Source organism: Micropterus salmoides, unplaced genomic scaffold (assembly GCF_014851395.1).
Source record: "Micropterus salmoides isolate LMB-PRFRI ecotype aquatic unplaced genomic scaffold, ASM1485139v1 Ms_hic_scaffold_7, whole genome shotgun sequence".
NCBI classification, from domain to species: domain Eukaryota; kingdom Metazoa; phylum Chordata; class Actinopteri; order Centrarchiformes; family Centrarchidae; genus Micropterus; species Micropterus salmoides.
The window spans coordinates 20182296-20209912 of record NW_024044459.1 but is presented as its reverse complement, the minus strand read 5'-3'; the positions used below and the strand labels follow the sequence as shown (position 1 = coordinate 20209912).

Here is a 27617-nt window from a genome sequence, read left to right as displayed (position 1 = left end):
ATGGGTTAAATGACTGTGTATTGTGAAAGAAGTTGTTAATAGTGATGAATCCATAGAGACTTACCACCCAACTCTGCAGTACGTTTTAGCTCTACAGATTCTTTTTTATGTTTGATTCAGACTCACCTCTCTCATCAGCATTGTTTCCGCATACAGCAGGCAGCTGTCATCAATGAAAAAAGCTGTGAGAAACCCAGCGTATAATTATATAATACAGTCATGAAGTTTTTAAGGTGGCTAATTTAATCTAAATGTTGTGTTTACAGCTTGTTTCCACTGCCCCCAAGTGGCAAAAAAATATAACATGAGAAATAAAGTATAAATATAAGACATCAAAAGAATATAATTAAGATAATTGTCTAGCACTTGTACTGAGAAAGTAAGTTATTAAAAGCAGTTGGGCAAAGTTAAAAGAAATCCTCTGGACTGTTGTTCATTACCTAGCTCATTTAAGAGGCTTCATTGGCGCTACTGATGGATGAGGAACCCAAGGCATTCAAATCTCAGGGTTCACAACAACCTTTTGTTGTTAAATATGGATGAGCCCAGTGGATAGTTTCATTCTAACTTGACTGTGAAACTAGTGACTGAGATGAATCTATTAGTGACGTGAAAGGGATCGTATTCACAGAATATTAAACCATTGCATCCCAAGGATATCACACCTCAAATATTCCGACCAACCATACAGGCTGTATTACCTTAAATAATAAATACACAGTAAAACAGTCGAACTGCAATCTAAAATAAGATAGTCCAAGTAATGTACAGCATATGTGCATATCATTTGAAAGTGGGGGTAGCCTACTAAGTTATATCCATGAGCAAGTGAGCAAACTCCATCCACTGAGGACGACCTGGAAAGGGCTGGTAAGTGGACCTCACTGTATTTTTGTCAGTTTGATGAACCCACATTTATATTTCAGGCCTCCTGCTGGTCCTGTGACCCCACCTTGAACCTCTGCTGTGCTAACAGCTCGGCCGGTGACCATGGTGAGTGACACACACAGGTTAGGTTACCCGGTGAGACCCGCCGCCTCGTACTCTGAACAGCTCCTGTGGTGCTGAACTCAAATAAAGTCGTAGTTCCTGACTCTGATTGGGTACGAGAAGCACTGTGGACTCCTCAGTCCGTAGCCGATTGGTTGCTTTACCTGCCAGTCAAGTGGATTTCCTTTAAGAACAGACTGAACCAGAGGAAGCAGCTGCTGCAGGGCCAGTGCGCTCAATGTCATCGGTCACCGGAGAAGATGATTACAGCGAGGTCGGTAAAGCTTTTGGCCCATGAAGATATTCACTCAAGTAAGACTGATTCACAAACTAAGCTCTGTGGTGTTTATATACTGTCAGGAGTGGGATGAGAAACGCGCTGGCTCATAGGGAATGGCCTGTCGCGAGATGTTAACTGTTGACTGTCATTGAACGCCGATAGACAAGCCACTTAATGCACTGCAAGATTTATTTACTCGAAAGCAGGGATGTGTTTGGAAAGCTGGCAAATGCAAAGTATTTAGGCCTATATTCTAGCACAGCACTGTCACAAGATGTACCGATTGGCGACTCAGCAGTACCTCATAAATAATCTCTGGTAGCCTATAGAACTCGTATCATATCACCGAGAATGTTTTTTGTCATATTCTTGCGGTCCATGTTTTGTTATATTTTAGTCAAATTTAACAAAGGTTGTAGTCGTTTAATTGAATGCATCACTAAAGAAAAGGATCACAGTGCATCACTTGGCAGTTACGCACGCACGCGCGCAATTTAAGGTGTCAATTTTGGGCACCTGTCTCACCGATCCTTCACTGTTCTGACCACAGTGTAGCCTAGGCTTCATGAAACTGGGCAAAGAATGGAAGAGTTTACCTGTTGTAATCTGATGGGGTTTTGTCTCATTAAGGAAAGATTGACTGACACTTTGATTACTATCATCTTGATCTGTAGCAAAGGCCTGTAAGCAATAGATTGCTTTTTAGGAGTAAAGTAGTTTGATAGGCACAGACTCAGCAATGCAGTACTAAAACGGGCCTGTGGCTACAAGGAAAGGAAACCTCATGAAACCAAGACTTTTTTTTTTTTTTAAACCTGCCTCAATCATTCTTTCAATGTCGACCTGGATTAGAAACTGAGCACATTTCCATATTTTTGAAGCAAAAATAGTCTGGTCTGTATAATAGGTCTGTTTACTTCCGCCTGAAAATTTGTTCTTGATTTCTATTCTTTTGATAGTCAGTCAGAGCACATGAAACATTGTGTTTGGTGTGTTCTTTCTTTGATGCGAACCTCTTTAAAGTGCTGACAGTGTATAACATGCAATCTCAGAATGATCTGTAAAGCAGGAAGAAATATATGAATAGACCAAATAGATTTTGAGTTGAACCACAGGATGCAGGATTTACAGTGACTTATGTTCTTGATTTCCCTGCATACAGTGTCATGGTAACTTTGTTAAGGCCTCAGAGACCCTCGCTCTCTCTGGTACTGGGAGCGATACAGTAATACATGTTCTGTATTGTCACAACTATAGTAGTAATTGGCTGGCACTGACAAATGGTTGGGTAGGTACATTTATTTGTCACAATATAATTTATATAGTGAAATTGAGTTTTGTAACTCTCTTCTGCTACATAGCAGACAATATACATTAATACAGAAGCAATTATAAAAATGCTAAACAGAAATGAACTATAATCAATGGAGCAGTGCGGAGGATGAATTTGAGCTTAAAAGTCCAATAGCTTGAGGGGAAAAAGCTGCTCTGAAATCTGGTGGTGTGGCAACTGAAGCTTCTATTTCTCTTCCCAGAAGGCAGCAGGGTGAACATGCTGTGGCTGGGGGGGGGGTACTGCCCTTTAGTATCCTTTGGGCTCTGCGTTGGCACTTCACCTCACCGATATCGCTGATGCTCGGGAGATGGGTACCAATTATCTTCTGTGCAGTTTTAATCACCTGCTGCAGAGCCCTCTGGTCCTGGGCCGTGCACATCCCATGCCAGTTTGTGATGTTTCCAGTCAGGATGCTTTCTATTACTCCTGTTTAAATAAATAAAAAATTACAAGAACTTGGTACAGGAATTTGGCCTTAAGCTTCCTCAAGCTGTTTCTGAGCTTTCTTCACCAGCGTGGAGATGAGACGACTGTGTCAGGTTCTCCGTGATGTTAAATACCAGGAACCTGAAACTGTTCACCTGCTCCACCTCTGCTCTACAGATGTAGACAGGAGTGTGTGTCTTTATCTGCTGTTTCCTGAAATCAGTGGTCAGCTCCTTGGTTTTGCTGATGTTGAGCAGTAGGTTGTTCACTGTACACCACTCTGCAAGATTATCAATCTCCACCCAATATGAATTCATTGTTTGAAATCCGGCCAATGATGGTGATGTCGTCCGCCATCTTCACAACAGAGTTCTGTCCATGTCGTGGGTGCACAGCATGAACAGGAGGGGGCTGAGCACAAAGCCCAGGGGGGCTCCGGTGTTTAGCACTAGAGATGAGGTGTGTCCGCCAATCTGAACTGACTGGGGTCTGTTTGTGAGGAAGTCCAATATCCAGTTGGTGTGTTGCATTTAAACCCAGAGTGCTGAGTTTGCTGCTCAGTTTCAGCAGGGGGCGGGGTTTGGAAATGTGAAATATTTGCTCCATAGCTTCCAGAGAGGCCTGCCTCTCTGTTCCTAGGGCCCATAGTCTTCATTGTCGCAGCTCTTTCACTGCTGAGCTCTTCATTCTTGTCAGCCGTGCGTCTCAATTAACACACTGGGGGAGCTTTGTGTGGAGAGTGGTGTCTGTGTGCGCACACTTCTGTATGTATTTACATGAGCGTACTTGTGCATGTGTCTGTCTGAGGAAAGGGTGTGTGAATGTGTGTGCATTGGAGCGCTCCTGTTGTCCTTTATGCCTGAACGCTTAACGGCAATGAAAAAGAGAATGGGATAAAAGCTCAAGAAAAAAGAGGGAATGGGAGGCAGAGTGAGGAGCTTTGTTAGAGACAAAACAAAGAGGAGGAACTCTGTTACAGTTAGACACTTTATGGCTTGTGATGGGAGAAACAGTTCCTCTGTTCTCTTACCATGTCTAACTACAGGCACAGACAGGCGTTTAGGAAAGAGGGTCTAATTCTTGATCCACAGCTGCTGTGGATGGGCTCTTGCGTTTTCTTTTGTTGGAGTGTGTGTGAAGAGGCTGCTGATGCTAGCAGTGTGATCCTCATTCTCTTTAGGGATCCTCAGACAAATTGAGTCTCTGGTGAGTAAGGACCCGTATTTGGCAAAGCTGACAGTGTTTGCAGATGAAGGGCTTGCAATTTGCAGACTTATAAACCTGTTTGCTGTAAGCAGTGTACTGTATTGAGTGAGTTTTTGAATGGTACATCTGTCTGCAATTCTTACTTGAAACAGCAAAGTTGGGCAGACTGGATGGATGAATGCATCCAGTCTGCCCATTTTCTGCTGCTTACCTTGGGCCGGGTCGCAGTGGCAGCAGGCTAAGCAATGTAGTCCTGACATCCCTCACCCCAGCAACATTTTGCAGCTCCTCTGGGTGGTGGGGGGTGTTCCAGAAGCATTCTCAAACCAGATGAGATTTATAATCTCTAGCGTATTCTGGCTCTTCCCCAGGTTCTCCCACCAGTTAGATGTACCCGGAAAGCCACTCAGGAGGCATCCTTGATCAGACATGCAGAAGCAGCAGCTCCCTCCGGATGTCTGGGCTCCTTGCCCTGTATCTCAGGCTGAGCCCAACCACCATACGGAGGAAACTCATTGCAGACGCTTGTATCTGCAATCTCATTCTTTCAATCACTACCCAAAGCTCATGACCCAAGATGCCTTCTTTTTAAAACATCATAATTCTACTACAAATATCCCTTCAACAGACCTGCTTTTTCTCTTGAAAGGTTTTGTTGCTTTAAAACTGATTTTAATATTGCTTTGCTTGCTTGGTCTAATCAGAATTTTAAAACGGAGGCAAAAGCTAATTAAATGACAAAGCTGTAACCAGTTAGTCTTCAGTAATTTTTCCCAACATGGTGTATGATTAAAATGATTTACGGTGTTTTACTGGACGATTTCAGCTTTAATTCACAATCAGACTGGTATGAGCAAGGTACTATATATTTAAGGTTTCTAATTCCACTGCTCTGTTGTGCTCTGTCCCTGTGTGTATAAATCCGTCAGTCTGCTCGTGCACATCATTAACATGGGAACTGAGGCTCAATGCAGCACTTTAGAGCTGTAAACATGGCATTGTGCGCTCTTTTTTTACACTCAGTGCCAGTTGATGCCTAATCCTCAGCATGAGGGGGAAAAAGACAAACGTGCATCCATCTCCGAGCAACCAGGTAAATCTGTTTAGTTGAAGCAAAACGCAAAGCAATCTGGCTCATCTAGACTCTCTGTGGGGAAACTCTCCACTTAAAGTCATTATCAGTCACAGTTATCTCACAGTGCTTTTAAAGTGATGAAATAAAACAATATTTGCAGCAAGTTAAATGGCAAACTGGTGTCTAATACACTGTTTGACATTGTACTGGCTATATCCTAAGACATATTAACCAATCCCCTTTCAGTATACAATACTATTACTACTAGTACCATGTAAATATTCATCTATAATTGAAAAATACCATTTCCTTATGGTGATTTTGTCCCCAACCTCTCCAATTATTGATGTGTCTCATGCAGGTTGTCCTTTAGTCTTTTTTTTTTTTTTATTTACATACACAAAAGGCTGGTATTCAGGGCTTGTTGCTTTGTGCTGTAAAGGGGAGGCCTCTCCTCTCTTAGCAAGTCCTTTTAGGCTGCCTGAGATCAATGCTGAGATATTCATGGTGCAATGGCAGGAAGGTGTTTGAAGGCTGTGAGACTGTAGGCCTTACAAAAGAGAATTGCTTTGATTTCCTAGCGAGGCTTTAACATAGATTCATTTATCTTAATTTAGAGACGGATGAGAGAACACCCTTCAAAGCGCCATGTTGCACTATAAGTTAACTATTTCTAATCCTGCCTTACACAAACACCATGTTATGTCATGACAGTGTCTTTTTCTGAGCACCCTAACTGAGTTTATGATCTGTTCTCCCCTGGATGCCCTGTTAGAGTAGATTGTTTCATTACTCACAGCAACTATAACTCATGTCCATGTTCGTTTTTTTAAAATTAATTTACACATTCAACTGTTGATTACTGACATCGCCATTTAACTTCATCACCTCAGAAAAGAATGTATTTGCATTCACATTACCTGATAACTTGAGGTACATTTTTGCTCCCTACCAACAAGATGAAACAAATGCAGCACAAGTATACTATGGTCTATTTCATGAATGTGCAGAAGGTTACAGTTTGCAAATTATTAGGATATGGCATTATTCTACATTTTGTTTATTGTCAACAAATCCCATGAAAAGAACAAAATCAGCCATTTGTTTGTCTCTTACTTACTCCAGCTTTCCTATCCTGTCAGTCACACTTAGCACCAAGTCAATGTTTTCTGACTGGAGATGTAAACCTCTAAAAACGAGTCACAAATGTATAGTTTTGTTTGATATAATACAGCTGGCCACTATGCTTACTGGAGTAAATTAGTGCATCAGTTTGCGGCCGTATACTCACTAGCACGTCAAATGTATTCATCTACAGAAAAATTAGCAACACTCAGTTGCCACCATTGTTAAGACTGAGTATGGAAACACCTGGCAGATTCAATACTGGGAGGATTGTTGATTGTAGTACGGTCCGAGTAAGTTCGCGTATGTGCCATTCACTGTGGTATTTTCCAAGGTAACTTAATTCAGGTGTCAGGTTGAACAATTTGACTGAAGCTGGTTGAAAGTATTAAGTGTGCACACTATTATTCCGTTAAACTACTATCAGGAGATGATGGTCAATTTACAATGTGATTTGAAAACAACTTCAAAAACAAAGTCCCCAGCTAAAATACATGCCACATTTCTTCTATTGCCAAAATATTTGGCAATAGAAGGTATTTTGACTAATTAAACACTGCAATTTGTTTGTACTTGCTGATTTGCATTGTCATAGGAAAAAAATATATTTTTGGACATGGGACATTATTGGAGCTTTCTATTCTGAGCTTATGCAATTATAAACTAGTTACAAACTTACACACACAGGATTGACAGTCATCACTCATACACTGTAATTGAAATGAAATAGGTTAGTCAAGTATCTTCTAGAAAGTGAGGGAGATCTCTGATTGGTTTGTTTTGGCTCTCATGGCAACCTCAGCCTGCATCGCCCTTGGAGCAGGACTAAAGCACTATTAAGTAAGGCTTACAATACGCATTAACAGACACTTAAGCAGATACTGCACAGGCCACTTGTGTTGACATGTGCACACAAAGTCTTTCATGCAGAAGGTGGAAAAAGGTGGGGAGGGGGAAAAAAATAAAACCCAAGAATTAGACAACAAAAAGGAAAGAGGACTAGCATGTGCACCATAATTAATCATAAATGACATTTTTGTATCTCTCTTGTGCTTCATTCCAGGTTGTCTCACTGAGCACGCTATGGCTGTACCCTGACACTGTCATCTGTTCAACCGGTTTTCTCCAACCCCCCCCCCCCCCCCCCCTCCCATTCAGCCCCTCTTCCCTCCTCCTCAACCTGTTGCCTATTTATACCCTGTCTCAAAAGAGCCCATTAAAGCTCCACAGACCTCTTCTGCAAGAGACAACAGTGAGCATGAACCCGATAACACATGGTCAATCTGATCGTCCATCTCATCATCTACACCGACATCTACAAATAAGGAAAAATGAAGCTTCAACTGTTGGGAGTTCTTGAAATGCAGCAAGACTACAACTGCGCCACGATTCAGATGACAAACTGATCGTGATATTCCATTGTGCCGAGAGCAGTTTATCAGCTGCATTTGATTTGGGACATTTTGGATGCAACACGCACCTGGGTCCATGGACTGGAGGTTCTGTCCTGTTTCAATGAAATGCTGGAAAACACACATTCATAACATTTGTTTAGTGACTCAGTTGGCTAAAAAGCAATGAGATTTGGGCAAGGACACTGAAAGAATTTACCTTCTAAGTGGCTCACATATCTGAAAGTAAGTCATGGTTGGGATTTTTTTTGTCCCTTGTGAATGTTCTAAATCAACTTTTATATTGGATCTATGATACTGGTTCTATAATAGTATAACAATGATTAATTTTCTGTATAAAAGCAAGATGCTATTTAACATTTGTGCTCTGTATGTATGAGGCAATTCTGTAGTTGCTCTGTACACTGTAAAAATGGGGACTTATTATTTAGTTAACAGTCTCCCAACGAAGAACAATGCATTGCAAATGTATTTTAAACGGCACAAAATGTATTACTAAAGCATTTTTATCTTTTAGTTTTAGATAGGAACTGGCATAATGTAGTAACATCAGTCACTATCTGCATCTGAACAGAGCCTACTTTATACAGAATGCTGTCAAGAAATCTGTCACAAATGTGGCAAGAAATACAAAAATATTTTTCTTATTGCGCATCCAGTCCTCCACCACTCCCAGCCATGAGATAAGCCCATGCCACCCTGGGCATCCCTTGCAGGATGACTGCTGTCTGCCCCTCTGAGAGCAGCCCGGAAGGGGCTGAAGCTGGGGCAGGGACAGCAGGCTCTGGGGAGTCTGGGACAGAAGGCACCGCTGGGAGCATCTCCGTTTCTGGCGCACGGACTGGGGAGTCTAATGCAGACTCTGTCGGAGGTTCGATTGGAGGCACAGCTGTGGTCACTGGTGGCCAAAGGTACACCCGCTGGAGCCGCCAGGACAGCTCAGACATCAACACAGACGATGAGGGAGCCACCATCCGCCGCCTCACTCCCCTGGAAAGGCTGAACCTGGATATGTGCCAGGATGAAAGGTAGGGGTCAAAAGAAGAAGCAGTAAACACCTTTTTTTTTTTTTATAGGGCCTTTGTGACCATAAGTTATATTAGAATCCCCATTTGTTGTATTTCTATTTGCTTTTTTTTTGACATACCAGGAGAATGAAATTCTTACTACGTCGTCACCACTGTATTATATCATAAAGAGAATTTTGTGTTACATGTTCTGTTATGTGATCTGGTCACAGGGTGGTCCGTGAGCTAACACTGGGCAGAAGAATTGGCTTCTACAAAATTCGAGGAGAGATCGGCTGTGGAAATTTCTCCCATGTCAAGCTAGGAATTCATGCCCTCACCAAAGGCAAGAAACTACAAGTCATCATTGAAATGCAACTGTTAAAATACCTACACTCAAGCAAAGGAAAACATCAATCATACTAACCGTAAAGAGATTATATAGTTATAGGAGGTAGTTTTAAATGATCAGCCTCACTTAAACACTAAATGCATCCATCTTTAAGGAGAAAATATCTTAGGTATGCTCCCATTTCTCTCTGCTCTGGCGTGCTGGTTTTAAGTGATAATGTGGCTGCTCCACTGTTTCCATCAATGGGCCGCAACGTTAACAAGTGTGTCCTTATGTAGCAATTCACTAACAAGGTGATGTGTGCCTGGCCACGGGGCTGATTCAGCCACAAAGGGGATGACTGTCTGCTGCCCTTGAACAGATGGATTGATTAGAGATCTCCAGTTTCCTTAGCGACGGCTAAAATTGCTGCATGCCTCATCAAAGGCTAAAAGGGAGGGAGGAGAATGGGTGTGTAGCTGTGTGTGCGCTCTGTTTTGTGCTTTACTGTATGCCTGTCTGGGCCATGCTATGTGTGTGAGTGCATGTAAGTGGTATCATTTAGTCCTCCAAAAACAATGTGTTGCGATGCATTTTGAATGCTCCTATTGAAAGCTATGTCACAGCTGAGAGGGAGCCTAATACCAGCCTGAATAATACATACGGACGCACAATTAGATATCTCAACACCACTTTGGACTTTTCTGCATTAAGTTACCTGAGCTCTGTTTTACATCTCTGAATCATTTAACAGAATACAGTAAAGATATCAGTAGTTTTGAATTTGATATATCTAAAGGGTTTTGATCTTTATTGACATTAAAATCGTAAACGTGTTAATGTGCGCTACAGTTCCCCCCTCAGCACATTTGCAAAGGTGGCAAGGTAAATTAGATTCCAGGACAGTGTAGCTCACTCAGCACTCTCATATTTAATCTTCACCCCGACTGCAGTACGACAGCAAAAGAGCAAATTTTCTTCATGTGCAAAGGTTAATGTCCTATTAAGATAGGGCTAAAAGTGAGGAGTGACCCTCTGGCAGAACATAATCAAGGAAATTGGTTTCTGAGCCCAGCTAATCCATCAAATTATCTAGAGCAGAGCATGAGGCCTGGTCACTTCAGGTGTAATTCTGTGTTTACTAGGTGGAACTGGGTTCCCATTTTCTAGCTTCTATCAACATAAAATGTATGTAATGCATCTAATGCTTCAGTTATCAGTTAGCTATTTAATTATGACAGACACAGTGGGAACAGTTAATTTTAAAAACATCAGGATTTATGTTTTTATTTCCTTCTCCCTTTCAAGGTTCAATTGAGATGAAATGCCAGTTTAAAGTATTTCTCTGCATGCTTTTAAATGATCTGTACAACTGGCTCTCCTGTAGAAATGTGTCATTTGTCAGTGACCACTGACCTTACACTCCTTCCTTGGCATCACCAGACAAAGTGGCCATAAAGATCCTAGACAAAACCAAGCTGGATCAGAAGACCCAGAGGCTGTTGTCCAGAGAGATGTCTAGCATGGAGAAACTACACCATCCCAACATCATACGCCTCTATGAGGTTCGACACACACACTCCTGATTAATATGGAATTTGTCAGTAATCACTACATCCGGCCGGCATCTTTTGTAATGCACTCTGACACTCTAGTCACCCTTTCTGTCTTTCCTTGTCTTGTTCAGGTGGTGGAGACGCTGTCACGGTTACACCTGGTGATGGAGTATGCGGGGGGAGGGGAGCTCTATACCAAGATTACTACAGAGGGGAAACTTTCTGACACTGAGAGCAAGATTGTCTTCGCTCAGATCCTCTCGGCTGTCAAACACATGGTCAGTACATGTAAGTTTATATTGAAGCATTATGTTTAGGTAAAAGAATCTCATTCTGGTGCGCTTTAAGCTTCTGCTGCCAGTTTCAGTCTCCTAACTATCAGAATGAATTACTTGGATTCAAACCTAAAGAGCACATTTAACAGAATTACTTTGTAAATGTTGTGTTCTGACAGATGTCGAAATATTAATACAGAGCCCTATGTGTATTATCATTAAACCGATTTACATGCCAGAGTCATGGTCCCCTATTAATATAATCATGGTTTGGATCATCTTGAAGCAATGAATTAACATGAAAGTAGATCCCTCTTACGTAACAGTTTCTCCTTGTTCTCCCACAGCATGAAAACAACATTATCCACCGTGACCTGAAGGCAGAAAATGTCTTCTACACCAACAGCTCTTGTGTCAAGGTCGGGGACTTTGGCTTTAGCACGCTGAGCCGCCGTAGCGAGACACTGAACACATTCTGCGGCTCACCGCCTTACGCTGCGCCTGAGCTGTTTCGGGATGAGCATTATGTGGGCATATTTGTAGACATCTGGGCCCTGGGGGTGATGCTGTTCTTTATGGTGACAGGCACCATGCCGTTCAGGGCCGACACTGTGGCCAAACTGAAGCGATGCATCCTGGAGGGGGCCTACATCCTGCCCTCGTGGGTGCCAGAGGCATGCCAGAGGCTGATCAGGGGAATCCTCCAGCCCATACCATGTGACCGCTGCACAGTGGAGCAGATGATGGGCTGTGAGTGGCTGCTCCCTGTGGACTTCCCGCGTGCCATGGATCCCTTTAAACTAGACCCATCCTACCTAGCAGAGAGTGATCCGTCTGAACTCAGGGAGGAAGAGACGGAGGTAAAAGCAGCACTGGAGACACTGGGGATCACCTCAGAACACATCCTCAACAACCAGGGGAAAGACTGCAGGAGCTCCATCACAGGGGTCTACAGGATCCTACTACACCGTGCTCACAAGAGAAGAGCTGTTGAGAGCGTGCCTGCGGTCACAAAGGTAGTCGGACCAACTACAAGTAAAAAGGAACGACTAAAAGTGTACCGTAGTTTAAGGCACACATCTAAACTTTGTGTGATTCTGTGAAATGCTCTGCTTCGCTTTGGAAATTAATTGACTTTATAGTCTGGAATGAGATTGCATGGATTTCATTAGAAATATTTTAAAAGTGCTTTTCAGTCCAGCAGTTTCAATTGAAATCGTGATATGTAACTCTACTCAGCTCCTGAAATCTGGGATTTCTTGCTTTAGTATTTTCCTTCTAGTAAAATTAGTCTCTGTGAGAATGTTGGTGAATCTCCTTTTTTGACAGGGATGGGGACCTCATGAGATTTGGAAATGTTATGAAATATAATTTAAGTAATGAGAAATTAGATGGCCTATGTAACTTTTTATTTGGGTCATGCGGGCTGGCAATATTTATAGCCCATACGCATTCTATGCTCAGCTGTGCTGAAACACCAATAAAACCCCAATGAGAAATCAATGTAGAATAAATCTTAAGGAAAAGTTATAAATCAACTACATCATGCTGAGGTGATAAAGTGGCAAAACATGCAATCAGTACATGAAATGTGGTGTATCTAATGTTTAATAGCACTTTTCGTCAATGCCTTAGTTTTCTATCATGTTATGAAGGCAGACAGACTGGTTTCATTTTACTCCTTACTGTTTGTGATGACATGACTAGAGATTTCCATCTTACCTTCTTATGTGATGTATCTCTATGAGATGTTCGGCTGATTGACCTGAATGACCTCACTCTATTTTCCCTGTGGCCTGAAAAAGCCAATAAATGAATGAACGAATACCAACCACTAAAGGTATTAGTAGTTCATGTGGCAAAAGTTTTGACTCAGACAAGTTTTGATTATCTGATGCCATGTTCATGCTCATGTGTTGATTAAAATATATACTAAACTTCTGTATTTGTATGGGTTTTTTGGGGGGGGAAAAATAACACTAAACGCACTGTAAAAGTGCATTAACTGGTGTCTTATGTGCAATTTTCATTGCACAATCAGCTTCTTGTGGTGGTGTTTGAAAAAACAACACCCAAGAACTTAAGTAGTCGGTTATTGTTTTCAACCTTTGGAGTAGCATAATGAAAAAACAAAACTAATAATTTAGGATAATATTTATCTATCTTTTAAATTTGTATTTTTTCCTGCTGGACAATCATGAGTAGGCCTACAGTCAAAATCCTTATAGCTAACAAAACAGTACGTGGCAGGGCACTGTACTACACTTCCCAGAAGCACCCAGGAAGACCACGTACTCATGTCCGCCTTGACGTGATGACGCATTTTTTGCCCTGTTGGAAGACTGCGGTGTGAAAGAGGAAGCGCTTGACGGTAGAAGGTAGCAGTGGAGAAACGCTGAGTAGAGAACCCAAAACACATCCGCACTCACTCACTTGAATGGTATTTTGTTTCCTGTCATCGAACGGTAAGAAAATTAATGTCTACATTAACTATGTTTAATGTTTTTTTTTTATGTGTTTAATGTCACGAGGGACCACGCCCTCTTGGCAATAGAGATTATTACAGGATTAAAACTGGCTCGTCTGTTGGCCTGAAAGACATTTCCTTCTTTCTGCCCCTGAGGTATAAGTTACGACGTTAATGCAATCCTTTTTGCACCATGTGAAATGGAAAATCTACTGAATCATATTGCTCAGGGATGGGTTCGCTGCCACGTTAACAAACGCTAGGTCATTTCGTTTGTGATTTAAATGGCTATGCTGCAAGACAGTAACGTTATTCTTTCAATAAAGACACAGTGCTTCCGGGATTCCTTTCATATGTTTTTCTATTTTCCTCGCCAAACAATGCAGCATAGATATGGTCCTTATTTGTTTTGACACTTGATATTGTATCAGATCACATGACAAAGACATGTGGGGGCGGGGCTCAATAAAAGATGAGGTCATGATGGGAGCGTGGCAATGATGCAATATGAAGCTGTTTACATGACACTTTGGAAAACCCCATTAAAGGGGGAGTATAGTCTGTCATACTGTGAGATCCCTCCCTAAATATTGTGGCTGCTGAGGGCATGAACCTCCTTATAGTCAACAGTATCCACATGCATCTTCAGCCTCCACATGGGGGTCAGCCAGGGGGGAAACGAACACAACCCAAGGAATCAAACACTTTAAGTATGGTGGAAGCTTACTGGACCTCTCTCCATTTACTATACCTTTCTGTTGTCCTGTGACACAAGTATCACTGTAATACCATCCCTAGTTCTATAGCACGGTGATATCCAAAACAAGGACATTCTTCTATGACAACATTTGACTTGGTACTCAAGACTGCATATCCATTTTTTTAGGTATGACTACTGGGACATTTTTATAACATTTAGTCACAGCAGAGGCGTGTGGTAAAATCTCTGATAAGCAATCATATGCTAGTCGACAGAGAGATTCAATGTTCTTTTCAGTCAACTCAGAAAATGCACTTAATCACTTGACCGTAGGGCTGCAACTAACCGTTATCTTCAATATTGATTCTGTCTTATTTATTTTCAATCACAACTTCCCAGTTCTTCCCAATTCTTTGAATTGCATTTTTTTCCATTCAAAATAATATTTCTGTAAATTTACACTGGTATAAAACAGAGACACATCAACAACCAGGAATTTTTTCCAGATAAATGTTAATATCTTCAGCACTACTTACCAGCCTATGAGACCAATAAATTGTGTTTAACCTTTATCACAAAATTGTGAAACCCAACCCCAACAATGTCTAGTCTGAGATCATACTTGTATTAGGTATATCAATTTCATGTTAATAACACATGAACATCAATGCCATTTTTGAATAATTAAACAAAGCTGTGGTCTGTGTTGCCCCAGATGTCAGTAGTCGCCGAGGATCTTCCAGACATGGATGGAGCAGACCTGTTAGGGCTGCTGTTCAACAATGGAGAGGACGGGTCCACTGAGCCTCTCTTTCCTGATGGGAACGGGCTCATCGAATCCTGGCTGTCTGAAGAAGATGTAAGACTTGAGTCACAGAGAAGACAAATAAAGATAAATTGTGGAGGAAGTTGATTAGATTGCTCTCCAAGATACTATTTAACCAAATTGTTCCTCTTGAGTTTGGGTTGACTCAGAATTCTACCACTGTGTATTTTCAAACTTGTGTTATCATAGTTGAAATGGGATGTCCCTCAATTGTTTAAATAGTTAACTACTAACTATAATGGTGTGTTTTCAGGGTCCGAACATTATGCTGTTATCACCATAGAGCAGCTAAAAGCACAACTGTGTGCATTGTGGTGTGTAATAGAGCCCAATATGGAATTTTAAAGACCAATTCTGATTTAGGCATTTGAGGATTTTAAAATCTGGTAAATCGGCCAATATTCTTTTTTTTATTCTTCTTTTCAGATACACATAAACATAAACAGAGGTTATCCCTAACATTTGTTATGTGTAGTTATGAGACTTCATTAAGATAACATGACATAGTGCAGTTTAAAAAAAGCTTTTTTTTATTGTTAAAATAGTACTTTCAAGCCGATTATGATAATGTGTTGCCAACAGGGGAGTTGCAGAGTGCCCTCTGGTGGACAGACTATGTAATGACAACATAACATGATTGAGCGTCTCTGTTACTTTTTTAAATTGTCATTTATCTGCTGTATAAACACTAATACTGGTTTATCTGCAATTAGCTCATATCAGGCTCTTGTGTAATACAGTTTTCTTTCTCCCAGATGCTGACAGGTATGGATACAGAGGACTTTCTGTCCAGCTTGTTAGAGGGAGAAGACAACATGGAGGCTCTCTGTCCCTCTCATTCTCCCTCGGCCAGCGACAGCGGTATTTCGGATGACAGCAGCTCTGGGGTTGGAAACAACAACATTCTTGAATGCTCGAGTCCACAGAGCAGTGATAGTGAGATTGTGCCCAGTCCCAGCTACTCCCAGCCCAGCCCGGTGTACTCCGACCCGGCCCCTGGAGTGCTGCAGACAGAGAGCCTGGAGGCCTTAATGGTCCAGGCGGATCACAGCTACTCTCTGCTGCAGAGCGGCGGCAGGGACATGGATGTCCTGCAGAGTGTGAGGGCAGAGAAGCCAGATACAGATGTCTTCATTGATCTGGGTATGTGTAGTCCAGGAACTCTCTCATTCTGACTTCATGTGTGAGATCTATAGGCTTAGGTACTTCAACATTTCAAAACACATGGATTTAGTGCAATTGCAAGTGCTGTAATTATCAATTAAGTAATTAAAAACACACTTACTTTCCTAGCGGATCAGAATAGCAAATGAAGTGAATTTCAAATGTATTTCTCTTGTGTCAGATGACTTGGTGAGTGAGGCAATAGAGGAGGACAACATCACCAGCGAGCTGCCCTACACTTTGGCCATAGAGGACTCAACACAGGACTCGACTGAACCCAATCAATCAGACCAGGTCAGTCTCCCCTGTTTTTCCCCACTTTTCATTCTCCATCTTACGTTTCACTGAACATGATTTAAAAATCTTCTTTTCTCCCTCCAGTTCCAGTTCAAAGAGATTGTGCTCACTGAGGAGGAGAAGCGGCTTCTGTCGAAAGAGGGAGCAACTATTCCCACACACATGCCTCTCACAAAGGTAATTGATGCCGAAAAACGCTTATTTACTTGAACTGATGGTCTTGTCGTAAAACTGCTGTGGATGCCAAATTATTGTATGAAAAAATTATTGTTGTTCATTTTTGTAGCAATCACTGTACAATAATCCTGAACCATGTAATTTGTGGTATTGTTTGGCCATATGTGAATGTTTTTGTCTCATAATTTGGTTTGATAGCTATTTTGTTTTTTTTGGCACTCAAACCCTTTTGCTTTTGCTTTTGCTTGATGAATAGTCAAATAGATTTTTCTGTGTGGTCTTTCTGCGGCGCAGCTGCTGAGGGCAATTATACACATCGTCATCTGTCGTGTGTACATTCTGAAAGCCTGCTCTGTGTTGAACAGGCGGAGGAGAGGACATTGAAGAGGGTCCGTAGGAAGATCCGCAACAAGCAATCCGCTCAGGAGAGCCGCAAGAAGAAGAAGGTGTATGTTGATGGACTGGAAAACAGGTGAGATGAAAAGGCCAACATTTCTACAAATGAATTATCTTGGTTACATTCTCTGACATAGATATAGATATATCTTATTACAAAAATGCCTCAACGCCGCTCCTCTGTACAGTCATTGTATCAAACCCGTCCCATATTGGATAAACTGTAGTGACTGGCCAGACCCAGGCCAGGTTGGCTGGAAGTCTGCCTGAATGGCAGGAGGATCACACACATACGCCAGAGCCTGGTTCCCAGGCTATACTAATGACTAAGACGATTATCCAAATAGTTAATTAAGTGTTGATCCGCTAATTGATTAATCGACAAATTTTTACAAGTCTGTAGTCAACAGCAAAACAGTTATTGGTGTATGAGGAGCAGTAGCAACTAGGGCTGAAACGATTCATCGATTTACTAAAATGCATTGACACAAATTCTTTGCATCGAGGCTTCGTTTAATCCCTATGACTATATAGCACACTGTTTAGGCAGACATTTATTACTGTCGCACATCGCGCTGACGCTGTGAACACGACGTGATTATGATGCCGCTGTTTGCAAAGTGGAGGAAGAGAGAGAAAATAGTGAGGAACGAAGAAAAAAGTGTCCAAAGTATGGGATTATTTCAAGCTAAAAGAAAACAACAACTCTGTAATGTTGCAGTCCGTCCACAGTAAAACGAGACTTACGTCGCCTAACGTTACCACAACAGCACGATGGCAGCTGATAAGAAAGCCGCCAAGCAAAAGTACTTCTTAAACGACGAATCGATGAAATAATCTATAGAAGCTTCAAGTACTAAACTTATCGTTAGCTGCAGCCCTATCAAGCTCAAGAACATACACTGAAGAACTAAAGAACTGAGCAACAATGTTCTAGTTATGCTAGCAGTGATATATTGTATTTCTTTCATTGTTGTGGTTGATGGGTTAGTTTGGTTGATCAAATACTCTATGTAAATAAATCCAAATACATGTTTGGATGAATGTACCAATTACTGAATCAATGTCTGCCACAGGGTTGCCATCTGTACTGCACACAATCTGGAGCTACAGAAGAAAGTCCAGATGCTTCAGAAACAAAACATGTAAGATCTCTGAGATATTGCTTCCGCATTAATATGCAATAACACATTTCTTGAAAGTGTTTCTGAATTTGTTGCATCACTTTTAGTTAATGTGTTTTCTTGGTTCTTACAGTTCTTTGATAGAGCAACTAAGGAAACTTCAGTCTATTGTGAAGATGTCGACTATGAAAGCCAGCACAACCAGCACTTGTGTTATGGTAACTTTGCTGACCACTTATTTTTCTCTCCTGATTGTATTTCTGATATCAAGTCTCATGTCAAGTTCTTTGTCATGCTGCAGTATTTTTTTCCTCACTCTATCCTTGGCTTTGCCCTCCAGGTGTTCCTGCTCTCATTCTGTCTCATCATCTTCCCGTCAGTCAATCCATTTGGCGGGAACAAAGAACAGAAGGAACTCTATACACCCACCTCCAGTAAGTTACCTCATAATAAAAAAAGTCTGACCGTGTCTTTTTGATTTTATCTTTATTGGGTTCTTCATCAAGACTGCATAGTGGGGTTTAATTTTTTTTTTAATAAATTGAGTGATTGAGATGTCATGAATTTGTCGTGGCATTATTTGCTCAGCTTTGGTAACCACTTTTCGTTGATTATTGCAGTCATCTCCCGGGCCTTGCGCTCAGTGCCAGACAGCACAAACGCCATATCCTACCCGGAGCCTGATGAGAAGGATGTTCTCTTAGTGCCCCAAGCAGAGGTGGAGAACGTTAAAGCCATCTTCGCCGGCGGTCAGAAGAATCACACCCCAGACTACCAGAGGGTGGAGCAACCTGACTCGGAAACAGGAGTCAACAGCAACTCTTCGGCAGACTTCTCCAGTCCCACTCAGGCTGCAGAGATAACGTCGGGGCCGGCCAGTGGAGTCGGGGCCTTACAGGAAGGATCCATTGATGCTACAGTGGCATCTGCTGTGGCGTACGAGGTCACAGGATCCAAAGATAACTGGATAGACCGAAACCCCCCGTCTGTCATATTACAGCAGCACCGCTCAGATGAGATGTAGTAGGGAGATGTTGCTCAATATAGCCAGCAGAGGGAGCCATATTCTTAATGTTATAGGTGGCGGATGGAAGAGGAAGAGGAAGGGAAAATATTAGTAATTATAAGGATGATCATTTGGCCTGTCCCTACTTTTCCGCTCTAAAAGCCCTCTCATGTACTGCTGTTACTTGTTGCACTTTGTTTTAATTTCTTTGTTCCAGTGGGTAACCAGAACTGGAGAGAGCTGTCCATATTCCAGTAATCAAAAGTAGAAACTGCCTTAACAAAACGATATTGTACACCTTGATGTACAAAGTGGTGCTGATGACTAAAATGTGTAAATTTGTCTGCACCACCAGGAAATTGTATCATGCACTGGCCCAAATTGTAGGCAGAGCTATGTTTTCTCTGGTCTGTCTGATTACCTCCAGCAGATGTAAATGTAAGCTGCTCATGAAATACTCTTCCAAAGTAAATTATTGTGAAAATGAGTAGCCCAACGGTCCAAACTAGCCAGAAACATCCATCACATAGTAGAAGATAGGCTGCCTGACTCTCATAAAGCTTGATCAAAGTGATTGACCACCATAATGCTTAAGCCATTGCAGGACATTTGGCCATTTAGAAGACTTGTAAAGTTTGTTAGTATTTCCCTTGTAACAAGGGTATCCATGCACCGTTTTTAATTTTGCAATGCTTTGTTTTTACGTTGTACAGTAAAGCAAGAAAAAAAAATGTCTACGAAATGTAGAATAAGACACTGAACCCTTGACTTTGTCATTGTTAGCCAATCCCGTCCACCCCTGCGGTCTCCTCTTTTTGCAAAGTCATGGGACAGTTCTTACCTTTTATAAATGTGTCTGAAATATCTTAGCACCTGTGTGCACAGAATAACGGGGATTGATATATTTGCTCAGTAATCCGTGATGCAGTAAAATATACTCAAAAATGTAATGACCTGTTTTGTCAGTGAGGCATTTTTATTATTTTTTGTGTTTTATATGATATGTTACTGTCAGTATGGAATCTAAATGGTATTGGCACAGTTTTTTGTTATAATCGTGAATGATGAACAGCAAATGTTAATCGTGTTAAACAAATGCACTGACATTTGACATAGTCTGGGAAGGGAATGTAAATACGCTTAAATGATTGTAGCTCTTCTGTACATTTGAACTCTTCATGTATAAGACATGTCTGGATCTCTATAATAATAATAATAAACTTTTTAAACTCTTTTTTCCCCCATCAGAATGGCTTGAGTTTTCCTTGGTCAGTGTTTCTGATGAGGGAATAGAAGAACATGTTCAATCTTGTCTACTATGAATTTTACTTAATTTTTCAACTTGAGGCTGTTGACAAAACGAGATCTACAAGAAAACATTTGTGGGGATAACATTTGAACTGTTTTCAGGATTTAGCTGTTTAGTTATCTCTTTACACATACACTACAGTGTGTAAGGTTTTTTTAATGGGCTCTTTAATTTTTCTTTTTCAACAGGGTCCTCTTTAACAGGCCTACAGAACAATTTTAGTGTTTGCTCAGGAGCTACCAGTCCAACCACAGTCTGGAACTGTTTCCCACAGCTTTTACGGTTTTAGGGAGGTAGGATGCCTTGCTCGAGGTCATGTAGGGGTACTGTTTCTAATTTATCCTTGGGATTTTTACAGCCAGTGTGGGATTTCCCCCATCCTCTTAGCCAAACTGCTTACTGCATTCAGAGCTGTAAAAGCCCCACAATTCCAACAGCTTCAAGGTACAAAAGGGTTTATGTAATGCTGTTTATCGGACTAGCAAATCACAGGGTGCATTGGATTTATTTATGTAAATGACTTGTACATGTGGCTGTGTGGATAATACTGAGACATTCTGAGCATTTTCTAGGGAGGAGAGGCAGTTTCATGAATGCTTTAAGTACTGTAAATTCAAACTGTCTATTTGTTGTTTTGTTGCTAGGCCTGTTTCTCCTGCTCACATTTCTGCCCCAAGGCTGGCAAACAATATTTGTCTGACTTTAGAAGTAACCTCAGCTGTAGGGGGAACAACAACAACAACATACAGGGACTGGTGGGTGACTCACAAGTGTGAGCTTTGAGTCATGAGTCATGAGCTTATTCAACATGTTGAGACTAGCTGTCTAGAAGGGAAAAAGGTCAGTCTCTGGATGACCAGCAGGTGGCGGGGTCAGCCCAGATTTCTGTCGCTGAGCTCTGCTGCTGTGTGTGACTAGTTCGCGTTCAGCAGCTCCATAGATAGTGTTGGTTAGGTTAAAGGTCAGGCAGTTATCATGTAGGCACGTTTGCATTCAAACAAATGTCAAAGTGGTGTTTTATTTGACTCACCACTTAACAAGAATCATGTAATGATAACAACCTTCAAACGAGTGCAATGTTCCTGGAATAAGGCTCGCGTTGTGATACCTCTCCCCCTGTTGTGTGGTATCAATGTCTGCTAGGAGTGCACATTTTTTTCATGATTAGTAGTGGTGTTTTATATATAGGCTATATTTGAAATTATTGCGTATGCTTGGCTTATAATAAACAGAATATTCAAGTTAACAACAACAGCAACCCGGTGTAAACATGCACAGCCTTCGCAGCTGTCTGCAAAGCGAACGATGCTGAATGTACACATGCAGTCCCACTGATAAGATAAACAGGCCTGAAAAGGCTGCTGGCCACGGCACGTGGCGCTTTTCCGTGGGGGGGGGGCACGCGCATCTGTCGGGCATCTGCCGCAGGGTACTGAATGCAGTAGGGTAATTAAGAGTGTGGGGCGCACGCACAGACACATACAGACATACTCACGTCCACCCAACCCCATGAAATGTACGGGGGCAGGTGGAAGACGTGTGTATTGTTGTGACACAAAGTCGCCTTTTTTTTCTCCGCGGAGAAACGGCACGCGCCAAGTCAGACTGGCAATTAAGCTTCCTTTTCAACGGGTGAACAAAACAAAAAAAAACCTGGCGTGTGCCGCTCACAAGCTGCTTCGGCCACTCCTTTGAAAACACGTCGCCATCAAGAAATGTGGCCCTATTTGGGTCAGGACAGGCTCGCTCGCGGGGCAGTTCTAAACGCTGCAGCGCGTTGATAGTCTCAGGTTGATAGGATACACGCGCACAAGCTGTTTATTAAGGGCAAGCCACGGCTAGACTGCAGGGAAAGTTTGGATTGGCTATATATAGCCTGAAACCCCCTCATCTGGGGAAGTCCAGTCCTTAAAAGATTGTTCCAGAGTTTATCATGGAATAGCCTACATTCATTTCACCACAGCTCTTCCGCCCACAGCTTCGTTTGATCTGCATGATTCCATTGTCACCTGTAGGATGGGATGGTCGGAGATGTTCTGCAACCCCCCCCCCCCCCCCCCCGGTTTTATGACTTCCATATGAAAACATCACTTGGTACATAACAATTATATAATCTATAAACACAAGGCAGGTTTCCTGGTATTATGAAGTGGTAAATAACAGTGTGAACAAACCGTGACCTCTACCTGCGGTCCGCATTATGCAATCCCATTATTAAAGAAATTCATTAGGATGCTAAATATTTGTTTCAAAATCTTCTGTCTGTTTATTCTTCAAAGCTGTGTAGGCCTAATAACACGTGATTTATATGTAAGCATTATAAATCTGGGTCATAAACACGCCAGCATATTCCGGAAAAGTAGCCTAGCCTATTTACTGTGAGATGTTCCGGTGGTCAATTGAAGCCACAGTGGGTTCAGCCTTTCAGTTAGCTGTTTGCAGTGACACTGAAAGTCCATCGTCAACAGGACTTTTAGTTTTTGCTCATTGTGGTGATGTTGGATGTTGACAAGGCAAGGAGGAATAGATGGTGAGTGGGTGGGGGGGGGATTTCTTGAAAGGTTGTAATCTCAGCCCCACGTGGGGTTGTCAACATGCTCCGCGTAACTGCCCGGGGACTTTTGCTTTCCTCACTCTGAGCCAATGGTAGCTTACGAAGCAGGCGCGGAAAGACCTCCCCTTGCCGAGAAACTACGCCGTCCTGCTATAAATCCGCTACAGCCTGTTCTGAGCTCAGAATAACGCTAGAGACTACCCAGACAATCACACAGCCCTTTTCTGTTCCATGCAAAAGCCCGTTTGCGCTTGGATTATAACTATGACTCTGGAAGAGATCCGCGGACAAGAGAACACAATGGAACACGCAGATAGGTAAATATTTCACGCATGGATACAACATTATTTAAGCGTTTGGGCGAATGCCTTATATCTGTTTGTCAAAATGTGCACAGTGTCCTGATGATGTGTGTTTTTCTTTGTGAAGGGTGCAAAGTGCAGGCGCAGCCCTGGAAGAGCTGCTGGTCGCTGCTAAGAGGCAGGACTACCTGACAGTTGGAGTTTATGAATCTGCTAAAGTCATGAATGTGTAAGTATTGCAATTCCTGAAATGTTTAACTACAATTGTGTTCCGTTTTGTTTTTTACTTTAAACATAAGGACATGAGAATGTTTTTTGACCACTTTTCTTATTTTCTCCACAGGGATCCCGACAGCGTGGCATTTTGCGTCCTCGCCACCGACGAGGAATACGAGTGCGACATTGCTCTTCAGATCCACTTCACCCTCATCCAGGCTTTCTGCTTCGACAACGACATCAACGTGGTGCGCGTCAACGACATAGCGCGCCTGGCCGACCTGGTGGGTGCAGACGAGACTGGCGAGCCCAAGGACGCCCACTGCATTCTTGTCACGGTACGTTCCCGGGAGCACCCACTCAGTCAGGAGCCAGTGAATCATGCATGCATCACTCCTCCGTCTGACATTTTCTGCACACAAGTTACTGCACGTCTGTATCTTCTATATTTGTGGCAGGTGATCTGACTCTAAATATGTCATTCTTTTTTATTTTAGAGCCCCAGTGCAAACCCGTGGAAAGATCCCGCTCTGGACAAGCTGGGTCTGTTCTGTGAGGAGAGCCGCAGTGCTTACGACTGGGTGCCCAGCATCACGCTCCCAGAGCGCTGAAGTGACATTCCTCTAACAATGCATCACATGTTGATGACGATGAAGATGATGAAAAGAAAGTCAAGGAGCTGAGCTTCAGCCAGGGGTGTGGAGCATTTCTGCCTCACATGTCTGGATCAAGAGGCTGTGGCTGTAACCCCCTTGCAAGAGCACACCCTACCAGTGCATTCTGGGTCAGCACGTTGTTTCTGGATTACCCTAAGGGAAGGGTTCAAGTTCAGAGATCAAGTGTGGACAGGGTGCGGCGTATGTGGAGTGGTCAGAAAGCCTGATGGACAGTCAGAAGGATTTATACTGTACTGCTTAGTGCATGAAAAGATGATTGAGCCAGTTGCTGCCTTTGACAAAAGGCAATGGGGAACTGAGCAGAGAAGGTCACAGAGATATAGACTGTGCAACAAATGGACATGTGAAAGTGCAGAGGCTGGAGTGAACCTCATCAGAGGCGAACAAGGAAGTTGTTGTTCTGGAAGAGGCTATCTGAAAATGTCTAAATGGACTTAACTTTTCTTTACCAGTGCAGCTATCGGGAATGTCTTGGAATAAGACTTTGCTTGCATATCCTGATTTGAACTGTACCTGTGGCACAGTTTCATGGACTATTATTACTTACTTTCAGATATGCAGACGAAACAATGCAATATCCATTTAAATTGTACTCACTTTTAATGTTTTGTGAATAAACATTTGAAATCAAACCCATCCTCTCTTGTCAGCAATGTTATTTCACCATTTGCACAAGGCTCCACAAACCACTGCCACTCGCCAAGCCTTAGGTTAGCTCATGTTGTAGCAGAGTGGAGGAAGTTACAGCAGATTGTACAGATATAGAAGTATCAGGAAGTGTTGCGTGATGTCAGATACCCAGTAAAAGCAAGAAATTAAGAGTAAATGTGGGTGGCAGATGGAAAGATGTGTGGAGTAAGATAGATTAAAGGGAGAAAAAGCGAGAAGTGTAGTTACAACATAATGATGTTTGTGACGTGCTATTTCCTAGCACTGACCTTTTACTTCCCATAGACCAGCTGCCTTATGTGACAGCTAGGGCAGTCACTGCAGCCAGAATCGAGGCACAGGTTGGGGGTCTTGCAGGAGAGAGCTCTTTTGTTTTCTGTGCACAGGCAGCTGAGGCTAGAGAGGTCTGTGTGTCAGTGGGTAGTGTGCCTACTTGTAGTTTTGTGCATCCAAGTGGGAATGGGAGGCTGTATGGTATCAATAACCAATACATTTTTTCTCTTCTGTAGAGTGCTGAAGTTAAACTGTACACAACAGAGATACACTGTTGGGAAATCTACAATATTGCATACTTGGTTTTCATGCATGAAAGTTCAGTTTAATAAATCCTGTAAAGGCTTACAACATTCCTGCAAACCATTAGGCAATACACTTGGTGAAGGTGATGAAAAGTTTTACATTTTGTAATCCTGCACACACATGCGCACACAGCCTCGTGCAATCACACCATAGAATATGGACTGAAATTATAGTTGAGCTGCAGCAGAATGAGGGTCAGCGAGATCCTCAGTGGCAGGTAAGGGGGAAGTGTTTGAGTGTTGTGGTCGGCCCTGAACTGAAGCTGACGGTAAAGTCGTCCCACATCAAAGAGATAGCAGACTTCAGAGGAACTCATCTCGCTTTTCTTTGCAGCACCTTGGTCTCCAGCCAATCGCTGGTCATACCCTGCATGCGTGCACGCCTGAACACAAATGTACGCGAAAGCATGAACAGACACGCACACCTGTGCACACACATCACGCTCACACACACACAAGCAAAAAAAAAGGCAGTCCCTCTGCTATGACCGCTCTCAGGTAATTGCTTTGTGTTCTAAGAACAGAGGAAGCTTTACTCAGACAGAGTTACAAAAAACAAGTAGTAGAGATGCAATAAAGGGACTTTCCATTGGCATTAATATCTGCACTGGTAAGTAAATGCTGACAAAACTAGTCATTTTCTTACATGCACTGTCAAAACTGTAGCTATAGATTGGGATTAAACAGTTTTGTGAGACACTGATATGAAGACTAATGTGGCTTGTGATGACTATTTGTCTGTTTTTTCTTGCACTGTGCTATCAACAAAAACATGAATCCAGTGTCTGAGTGGAGATTTGAAACACAAGATCTTATGAAAATTACCTAGAAAACTCCAAGCCAACTCACAAGGCTAGGCTGGGACATATTTAAAATGTTCCCAATTAAACCAAAAAAGGACCCCAAAAGAGGATGTATTTTTTTTAACATGTTTCCAAAAGCACACAAAATATTCAGGGATTTTTGTCTATATAGGTCAGTGTTCTAAAGACAGCTTTTTTTGTGTGTTTTCTACCAGCAACAACAGCCACAGCAATCATGCCTAATCTTGACCTTTTTTTTGAAAAAAGCAATATTTAACGCCTCAGATAAGACCCATTTTCTAAATAATAGAAAAGTTTTATTATGTGCTCTGAGTAAACAAAGTACTGTTGGCTACTTTGTTTAGTAAGTGTATGGTAGTTACAATTAAGTACTGAGTGTTTTATTGACTAAATCCTTGACCTACTTTGGACACAAGTTATATTAATGGTCTTTGTGATAGATCAGATTCTTCTTTGTTCTCTCTAAAACCTAATTTCTCCACGTCTGTATCACTCAGGTCTACATTATCTGTGATTTCAAACCTACTTTCTGTTGCAGAAACTCATGCAAGCCCTATGCAAGACAAAAAAAAAACAACATGCCTGTTTTTTTATGCCAAGTTTCTTTTGGCTACAGGTGTATGTGGGTGGCAGAGAACAGAAAAGACTCAAGCTACTGGAAAGGCTTCCTTGCCTCTGCCGCTGCTGCTATTTGTATGGAGTTAACAAACATCTTCTCCCTGTGTTGGCAATGGTGCCAAAGCCTGGAGCAACAGTCCAGACTGTCGAGGCAGCCCGACTGTCTGCACGAGGTCTGAGCCAGAGATCTAGAGCCACGATAGACTGAAAGGGAGGGAGCGAGACGAGACAGATGTGTGCTCTGCCTTAGAAACATTAGTGTTTTCAACTGTGGCACAGAAAGATGGTAAACATCAAGCAGTAGTTCACTCCAGAGTGCTATTCAGACTCTTTTTCTTCCTGAGTGTTCCTCTTTCCTTCTGAGTTATCCTCTATTTCACAAGGGCCACAACCCCAGGCAAATTATTCAGTTTATCCCTGATGGATCTACTACTTCTGACACAGCATATAATTAAGTGGTTAAATTGTATTCGACTGATACCTTACCTTCTTAACAGAAATGCTCAATCTGTCAATGTGAAGCCGATGCCTGCAGCCAGTTAGCTTAGCTTAGCTTTAAGACTGGGAACAAAGTTAAACAGGGTTCGATCCATCCAACTAATTTAAAGCTCTCTAATTAACACGTCATATGTCTGTTTAATCCATACAAAAAAAACCTAAATGTGAAAATGACATGTTGAAGTTTTACAGGGGA

General features: G+C 42.1%; 3 protein-coding genes across 3 annotated transcripts; all 3 read left to right on the top strand.

The window, feature by feature from the left end:
- Window positions 1–1165: 1165 nt before the first annotated feature.
- On the top strand, window positions 1166–12960 carry nim1k (NIM1 serine/threonine protein kinase). Its single transcript, XM_038704593.1, has 7 exons — window positions 1166–1302; window positions 7502–8075; window positions 8510–8878; window positions 9091–9203; window positions 10632–10753; window positions 10876–11022; window positions 11367–12960. The coding sequence occupies exons 3-7, from the start codon at window positions 8568–8570 to the stop codon at window positions 12120–12122; spliced, it is 1449 nt and encodes a 482-aa protein (XP_038560521.1). The 5' UTR covers window positions 1166–1302; window positions 7502–8075; window positions 8510–8567; the 3' UTR covers window positions 12123–12960.
- Window positions 12961–13329: 369 nt separating this feature from the next.
- creb3l3l (cAMP responsive element binding protein 3-like 3 like) lies at window positions 13330–20420 on the top strand. The gene is made up of 10 exons (XM_038703526.1): window positions 13330–13484; window positions 14902–15045; window positions 15768–16155; window positions 16358–16470; window positions 16558–16650; window positions 17016–17122; window positions 18123–18191; window positions 18304–18388; window positions 18511–18604; window positions 18791–20420. The coding sequence occupies exons 2-10, from the start codon at window positions 14902–14904 to the stop codon at window positions 19192–19194; spliced, it is 1497 nt and encodes a 498-aa protein (XP_038559454.1). The 5' UTR covers window positions 13330–13484; the 3' UTR covers window positions 19195–20420.
- A 2775-nt stretch (window positions 20421–23195) lies between these two features.
- On the top strand, window positions 23196–24870 carry gadd45ga (growth arrest and DNA-damage-inducible, gamma a). The gene is made up of 4 exons (XM_038704350.1): window positions 23196–23356; window positions 23469–23570; window positions 23685–23895; window positions 24055–24870. The coding sequence occupies exons 1-4, from the start codon at window positions 23271–23273 to the stop codon at window positions 24166–24168; spliced, it is 513 nt and encodes a 170-aa protein (XP_038560278.1). The 5' UTR covers window positions 23196–23270; the 3' UTR covers window positions 24169–24870.
- The last annotated feature ends 2747 nt before the right edge of the window (window positions 24871–27617 follow it).